At 40.6% G+C, this 8754-nt stretch overlaps 1 protein-coding gene across 1 annotated transcript; it reads left to right on the top strand.

The window, feature by feature from the left end:
* Positions 1-225: 225 nt before the first annotated feature.
* LOC108683334 lies at positions 226-7010 on the top strand. Its single transcript, XM_018172641.2, has 2 exons — positions 226-551; positions 874-7010. The coding sequence occupies exons 1-2, from the start codon at positions 312-314 to the stop codon at positions 3931-3933; spliced, it is 3300 nt and encodes a 1099-aa protein (XP_018028130.1). The 5' UTR covers positions 226-311; the 3' UTR covers positions 3934-7010.
* The last annotated feature ends 1744 nt before the right edge of the window (positions 7011-8754 follow it).

Raw genomic sequence — 8754 nt, 5'->3', positions numbered from 1 at the left:
TAGATGGTTTTGTCTTAATATTAGCAATAAGATTAAATTAAATTGAAATGCTTCTAAGTGAACTATTTTGTTACAGTAATGTATGGCGCAGTAAATATACCTACATACATATATATATAGTATATCTTCCAAATTAATTGACATTAAATTGGCTAACTTTTGTATTTTGGCAGAAAATTTGTCAAGGACTAGTTGATATCTTGTTGACACAATGTTTTATTTACAGAAAATCTAAGGATGAGGAACTGACTACTATTGAAGGCATTTCATTTTTTGTGCTCCTCAAAAGGTAGCTTATAAATACACATGCTATGGCGCAAGTTACTTATAATTCAGGAGCTCGGGTCTATCCAGGAGCTCATTCTATTCCTGAAGGAGATCTACATCCGGAAGCAAGTGCAAATCTCGAACATGATACTAATTTAGAAGCTCCAACAAATCTAGAAGCTCTCAAGAATGAGCTGCTTACTGAGTCTAAGAGCTACTGTTATCCATCCAATAAGAAAGAGATACGCCAACGCTACAAGAACACTGCCTACGAGCTATACAAGGTAGGAAACACCCTAAACGTTTTTATGGTTTGTTCCATATCTTTTGAGTTCTTTGTTTGGCTGAGGGTTGGTCAAATAGTACCTAGTTGTTCTCGTTATCATGAGACCTTGAAATGCATGAATGTTTGCAGTCTTCCAGTATTCATCTAAGCCATGTTCCCTACATATATATCATACATATCTAGAATTTCGAACTTTTGTTATGGCTCATGCAATCCTTCAATTCCGTGTAAGCTTGATGTTGACACTTATTTGGTCAATTTGATTATGTTTTAATTTCGTCTAGGACGCCCTACTCATAACAATGTTTCACTCCTTTCAGCAACTGAAATACCTGGAGTTCCGGCCAAATTTCCTGAGCTTTGGGAGTCGGCGGTCGTCAACAATTAGCAACTATGGTAATACTCCTATTGTGATGCGACGCTCCGTGAGCAGCAACGGCGAGCTCTCAGGTGTTCAGGCATATCATTTCGGGAGCCTGAGAGGCGTCCCTGCTTCGATGACCGAACAGGAGGGCAAGTACGGCACTCAGTTTGGCAGTTTAAGAGGTTTGCCTACCACTAAGCGACTCAGTAGATTTGACGAGGTTGAGGAAGAAACAGCACTCTTAGGCCAACGCGTCACTGACAGTCACGATGAACTCAAAACGGGGGAGTTATCTGGTCTACTTGATAACAAAAGCGAGCGTAGCTGGGATGCTGCCTCGGTTGACAATGGCATGAGTTCAATACACGGTAAAAAGGCTCATAAGAGTAAACTTTTCAGGAAGCACAAAGATCAATCAGGCATATATAAAGATAAGTGGAGAGAGAGCAGTGAGGCGTTGAAGGGAGACCTGAGCACCAAAAGTAGTCCTCTACACGAGGTGCATCACGATATCCAAAAGTCGAGCGAAAGTTTAACTTCAGTGAAAAGGAAGAAACTTTGGTGGTTTAGAAGAAAGAAATCTAAAATGCCTTATCCTCTTGAAGAGCATGCCATTGACCTCGCGAAGGGAAACGGAGCCAAGTTGCCACATGTTGAAGAGCGAACAAGTATGAACGAAAAAGCTGTCAGCGACAATAACTTGAAAATTCAACCGACTGAAGACATTCGAAGTGTTCATGAAGAATTAAGGAAGAGTCAGATTTTGCTGAAAGGATATTCTCAACGCAATGTCGCAGGTTTAAATTTGAGCAAACGTCTCTCGGGTGCCAATCAGTCTGTTACATCTCGCAGCAGCTTAACAGGGTCAGATTTGATGATGAGTGATAGCAGCAAGAGCTTCATGCAGTACGACTTACCTCGCACCAAAGAGCATCACCGTGTATCGCCTATTGGCAAAAACAGCGTCTCCGATATGATACGGGAAGGACAATCATACGAAGAACAATTCGAAACGAGTTTAGGAGGAGATTATCGAACAACGACCACGTTGCTGTCAGAACGCAATTCTTCTTCTGATCGTTATGACAATACCTCAGTGTTGGCACCAATAGCCGTTGGCGAAGAGTGGTTGCCGAACGTGTCTAATGACCTGAATCCAGTTGAGCATGATTTCGACGCAGAAAAATTTAACAGTAATGCTAAGCACACTGACTCGGCACTACAAGAACTAGAATCTCTAGACCGAATGTTGGGAGAGCTTCAAGAGGCTCAGGCTAACGAGAGTGTGGTTCAATACCACAATAGTGAGAGTTCAGATGTAGAATTGAGACATAACATGGAGCCTCTATCACCCGACAGTCGTCCGATCCGGCCTCTCCATGTTTCATCTCCAATCAAGTCCACAGCGTCGCCTCCTCTCATCCGTTCCAACGTTGTCAAAGCGGCATCTCTGCTTGGCCAGGAGCCTTATCCTCACTCTTTGATGGACCGGCCTATCACCTCGAGACTTGCCAAACGACTCTCCTCGGAAATGGAAGCAAAGGACGCTGCTGCTGACAAGAGTGACTCTGGTAAGAAATCGAACATTGCTTACACTCTTACTTTCGATAAAGAGCTACTGTGCGTTAATCTAAGAACGAAATCAGCCACTGGCGGTCCCAGCGATCCGATCGCTGTTTCTGCTGATCCTTCTGCTATACCTGAGGTGCCTATCGTTTCGGATAGAAACCTTCCATTTGATATTGATAACGAACAGGTGGTCACATTTGAAAGACAACATTCGGGAGGAGACGACCGAGAAACATCTCCGGGGTACAGACTTGCTTACCAAAAGGGTGGCAAAAGAAGCCCCACGCCCCCTCGCAGAAGTCTGCGGAAGAACCCTAAAGTGATGAGAGAAAAGGACCGTTTAACAACTCCAGGTATTAGTGTTGGGACTGAGGTAAAAAATTGCCAAGAACTGCCATTAGCGGTTCATCAAGTCGAAAATTTGTCTACGCCAAATACGAATATAGAGTCGGAAAAGAGAGAGTCGATAGACAACACAAAGGTCAGTGTCACTCGAGTACTTAGTGAGGATCCTCAAGATGATCCAGTTCTCAGAATTGATGTGAGGTCTGCATATGTTCAAGAAGCGGAAAAGAATCCTGAGAATGATTTTCCCGTCAGTGTTGAACGAATTTCTCAGCACATCGAAGTGATTGAGTTTAATAGTGAGCAAAAACCCATCAGTGATACCGACTTGGCCGATACAGAAAAAGTTCAAGTTTGTTTGGAGATGTTAAATGATCTTCCCGAGACAGTCATTTCGAACGCTCAGGATTCTGCTGCTCAAAGTAATGAAGAGCTTATTGATATTGAAGAAAAACCTATTCCTAAACTGCAACGTCGGAATACGTTTACTCTTTCGTGTAGCTCGGCGAAGGCAGCAAATGGTGAGGGACCTACCAACGGAGTTGAAGAAACAAATGTTAATCACAGTCAACAATTTAACGGCAGTAAAGAGTCCTCAGAGACATTGCGCCGCACCAACGGTGATTTGTCGGCCATACCTTTGCCTAAATCCCCGACTGTGCCGGAGAGCCCAATGTCCTCAAGTACGAGCTCCCTAAAATCTCCCAGCCATGTTGCGGCTGGTAGTCCCAACTTGGGAGGAGCCACTAAAACACGTATACCTGTGCGACGAGGTGCTACTCCCGAGTCAGCTTCCAAACCGAGAACCACGAGCAAAATTCCGATGATGACGTCCGGAACTCCAGAGCGTTCGTCACTGCGGGGTAAAATCGGTAATCGAGTTGGCGTTACAAACATACCGTCCGTAGGCATTCCTCCTCGCATTCCACCTCGCAAACCCAGCATCACTGACGGGTCTTCTGCCGCTGCCAAAATTGGTGCCGCCACGTCACCAATGACGGACAACTTCTTGAAGACAGACGACAATACCATTGTTGTGAAGAGAGAGACATTCATCCAGATAACACCTGAAGCCTCGTCTGTTATCTGTGCTCTTATGTGATGCTTGTGGCCACTAAGCGCTGTCGAACGCAGTGTATTGGAAACTCATCCGAAACATAGAATGAAGATTGACGTATGCTTCGTGTGAAGCAATCCAGGTATTTTTTGAACAGTGATCGGTGCCGAAGAATCGAGTGTAAACGAGTGATATTATTCGGATGGCAGTGCTGTGTATATGTTAGCGTTTCTACTTCGGATGCCTTATTGCGTAGATATTCTTGTCTAATTCCTTGGTCATCCTTGCGCTCCACTCACCTCGGCGTGGAAATTTTTGGATGACGTTCCATTAAAGCAGCTACCCTAAGCAGAGCAATTCATGGCTAGTAAAATTTTGAGTTATGAATTAAAATCCAGTATTAGTCAAGGTTCATATGTCTTGTAGTAATATTACTGAAATGTCGTACATGTATCCTTCTTATGGAGTTTAAAAATCGTTTAAATATAGCTATCAGGTGGCGTCCATAACGCCATTTGTATCGAAGCACCAACTCTAGCGCGTGTTAACACACGCGCCATGAATCTCCTACAGCTAGCGCGGTTCCCGGCTCCCGCACAATGTAAACAAAACTTCTAGTGCCACATCCGAGTTCCAGCAAAATACCCTGTTGCTTTGTGCATTTTTTGGCTAAATTAAACTTTGCCTTGTAATTATAATCACGGTGAATTTTCATTTTAAAATGTTTTCATTGTTTTACTTTTTGGAAAGTAATAGTAAATATTATCTCATCGTTTTACACAATTTATCAAATGTTCATTGCTATATTATTCTGTTCGCAATAAGATGTATCTTCCTGCTCATGGTTTCGCCGCATTTCCCTCCAGCGATACACTTAATATCGTTTAATCTAAGTTTTCGTTTTCTTGCCTGTCTTCTGCATTCTTGCTGAACGGTAAATAATCTTATACTTTCAACACTTACTGGCCCTTGAATGCAGCAGCAGTAGATCAAATAATCAGTATTGTGCCTCGCAAGATCATAAGGACTTCTGCTGCATGGAAAGTTAGCGGTATTGATGTGTCTTACTAGAATAATTGTGCCGCGGTATTGGATTCCCGTGCCGTTAGTGTACGTAATTAGTGCGAGTCTTGGTGTCGTCGTCTGTGCTGTTGACGCATCAAATCTTTGATGTCTTCATTAATTTCAAATTTCATCAGTAATTTTGTTCTATTATATTTTAGCTTTTAGGACGACCTACTATACTTTTAGCGGGAATATTTTTTGTTTGCTCTAGTTACTGTAGTTGAGAACGGCGTATAGGTGAACTATATTATAGGTACTTTCATTTACTGTGCTTCGCGTGCCAATGCTTACGATGAATGTTTTTCATATAGCGTTACGATATGAAGAATCTCGCAAGTATCTCTCTTTGCTTTTGAATTTTTTCATCTTCTCGTACTTCGATTTTCAAAATTTGTCAACACTGCAAATAGCAGCAAGCAGCTGATACTTATGCTGATAGTTTTCTTGCAATACTTGTACTGCTCTACTTAGCACCCCTCGTCTCTGCGGTCTGCTTCTGACTGTGTCGAACTGTAGACTGGCTTTTATCAGTACAAGTATTGCAAGCTTCGATAACTGCGGCTGTTTCACTTCTGATGCCGAGTAATTATTCTTATTCACAATTATCTACTTACGCTACGACGAGTGTCAGGGATGAAAAACTATCATTATTACTGTCGGTAGACAATCAGATGGGATTCCTTTCTCTGTCATCAAGTCGGCTAGTGTTTACACCAGCGCCCGCTCAGTCCTCACATGCGTATGGGTCGATGTTTGCAGCAGCCTTTATGGCACGATTATCACCGCTGCAACTTGAACAGTCCCACAAATGTTAGTGCAGCATTTGGCGAGCTCATACGGTATCGAATGTTCTGGTGTTGGCGCAAGTCGTTCACTGTTATCGTCATGGCTTTCTAACAACTTCTCGTCGGTCCATACGAGCTGCATTTAAAGGAAGGCAGCTAAAAAAAGTTAGAACGTCGCCACATCCTTTATCAATGAATTACATCCGATTGTTCATACGAATGATGTGCTTGAAATCTCTTACGGCTCGATTATTCCATGGGTTTGTCACGAGCTTTCTATAGCAGAACCCGCCACGTTTAAACCAAAGAGTGTGGGAACGATCTGTGCTCGTTCACATGCGTCTCTATTAGCTATTCAATATAGAACTGTACGATTCTTAGTATCTCCGCGTTTTATTTAGATAGATCTATGTTCTTTATTTTGAGAGGCTTGCAGGAATATCTTTAGTCTAATTTTCAGCCTAAATGTATTTTAGTTTGTGTGTGAGTTCGTATAAGAGGAGCTTTCCTGAATTTCCAGCGATGCACGCGCTTTCGCATTTTTTATCGATGTCTTTCCTTAATTACTTTATAGTTGTTGTAGCATTATTATCTATCTAGGAAACCTTCGTTTTAATTTCCTCTGGCAATTTTTATCTTTATATTAGTTCTATGTGTCTAACTTTATATTCTCGGTGCTATTTACATGTTCCTGTTTGAAATTAAGTGGAAGCTCTGATGTTTTGCCCTTCGTTGCGAAAAAAGCTTTCGCATTGAAGGGGAAAAATCGACTTTTCGAGCGGATCGTGATTTGAAACCTCGGCCACTGTGTGAAGTAGACCTAATAAGGTCGGTGAGTCTGTGTTGTTAAATTTACCCCAATTTCAATGATATTCAATTCTTCGTACCTCGTAAATTACGTGTTTTGGACCTCCATCTAATTATACATGTTCTAATTCTTTGGCTCTATTGGTGTAGATAACGCTATATTCGACTTGAAAATTTAAATTTGGTGCTGAATTTTTTTATTCATTGAATTTTATTAATTGCGTCTGTTCATCCCGAATTTCTCGTAAAGATTTTTTGAACTGTTAATTCCACGTAAAAATGTTCAGCTTTATTCCGAGCTTCTTGCCCTCTGCCTTCTTTTGTAATCCTGGGAACGACTGGAGGCGTAAGGCATACACTTCAATTGTTTGTCCCTCTTTTACGACTACTAAAGCGAGGCCTCGAGGAGCTGCAGGCCTCTTCTCTCTTTCCTCTCTCTCCATTTTCTTCTTTCTCTTTCTCTCTTTCCTCTCTCTCTCTCCATTTTCTTCTTCATCTTTCTCTCTTTCCTCTCTCTCTCTATTTTCTTCTTCCTCTTTCTCTCTTTCCTCTCTCTCTCTATTTTCTTCTTCCTCTTTCTCTCTTTCCTCTCTCTCTCCATTTTCTTCTTCCTCTTTCTCTCTTTCCTCTCTCTCTCTATTTTCTTCTTCCTCTTTCTCTCTTTCCTCTCTCTATTTTTTTCTGCATCTTACTCCCCTTTAGGATACCTATAATATTGCTTGCAAGAAATCATGTCATTTCGCGAAGTTTAAGATTCCGTTTCGTTAACAACTAGTTTCTCTAATTCAATTTTCGCGTTCTTCTTCTTCGCACTCTTGTTTCACTTCATAAACTGTTTGCTCTGTATCGAAGCGATTCATAAATGAACTCTACAGTTGTGTTGTTTCAACTCGTCCTCGATTCATTGTGTGTCGAGGTGGGCATAACGAATGCCACAGATTTGTGTAGTTCATTGAGAATTAATTACTTAGAGAAAGCCAAACAATAATTAGAGTTAGTTACTCTGATTCTCATTCCAGTGTGCTTCATTCGTAAATTTATGGAGTTAACTTTGAAGTGATCGTTGATACTATCGCCGGGGAATTTATGTGAATGTGTCATTCAAACTGCACCTCCTCGGAAACCAGTGAATCAGTGCTAAATTCTATGCTATGAAAACTAACTTATTTTTAGAATAAGTTGCAAATAGAGCCGGAAACCGCGAAGCTTGGCTTCAATTTATCGTTTTTATGCGAGCTCTTCAACTGAGCGTCAATTGCGTAATGCGTTCAAAGGGCCTTCTATTTGTGGTATTTATCGGTAAAATATTATATAATTCCGAATTTTTTTCTTAGTCATTTGTGCGATCTTCAATGCATGAATATGCCGGAATCAATATAGAAAATAGGTGTGAAAATGTGTTTACAAGATTATTTATATTTGGACACATCATATAACACACTATAACACAATATAACACAATATTATTATAGGAAAATACGTTTTGAAGTGTATTGTGTATGTTTAGAGGAAATCTAATTTAAACATAATATCAGGATTTTTTTGTCGCAATATTTTTTTTCTGCTTCAGTGAATCGCATCGATAACTTCACAGCTCGGCGTAGCGTTGTAAGTTGAAAGAATAATTTTTTAGAATATATATTTTGAAGTCGAAAACTTTTTTGTAATAAGCTCCCACATTTCATTTTAGCCTCTAAATGTACTGTACAGTATTTTGTATGGTTTTCATTGTCTTTTACTTGGATATCTGAAAAGATTGTATGAGCGAGCCAATCTTAGATAGCCTATTGGGCTTCCTTTCAGGACTATCGCATACGGAGGTATTTCTTAACATTGTGTTAGTTTATGTTGCCAAATGAACAGTTCACATATGCTTAGTGCTATTTCTATGTAATAACTTTATCTCTATTAAGTTATCTTAGAATAATCATGTATGTTTCCAAAGGTTTCGTCTCTGACTTTACTTATTGGAAAAACATTAACGCATGTTGACCTCGTCTGTCATCCTCTTAAGCTTGGACTGCTAATTAATGCCAACTCTTCATGTGAGGACTTACATTTTGTGCTCCAATGATGATTCATTTTTCAAAAAATTTAATTTTCCCCACAGTGAAACGCCTATATGATACCTAATTAGTAGCTAGAGCTCTGGGAAAAAACTTTATAGTAAATCCACCTTATGTTTGCTGAAATGATTCATTCCCGAAGA

This window comes from Hyalella azteca, unplaced genomic scaffold, assembly GCF_000764305.2.
Source record: "Hyalella azteca isolate HAZT.00-mixed unplaced genomic scaffold, Hazt_2.0.2 contig15244, whole genome shotgun sequence".
Taxonomy (NCBI): domain Eukaryota; kingdom Metazoa; phylum Arthropoda; class Malacostraca; order Amphipoda; family Hyalellidae; genus Hyalella; species Hyalella azteca.
This window is presented reverse-complemented; position numbering and strand designations above follow the sequence as displayed.

Excerpts from the sequence above, each read along its gene's own strand:
- LOC108683334 (XM_018172641.2), top strand. The coding sequence starts at position 312 with ATGGCGCAAGTTACTTATAATTCAGGAGCTCGGGTCTATCCAGGAGCT. Across the intron at positions 552-873 it reads CTGCCTACGAGCTATACAAG|CAACTGAAATACCTGGAGTT; the intron begins GTAGGAAACACC and ends CACTCCTTTCAG.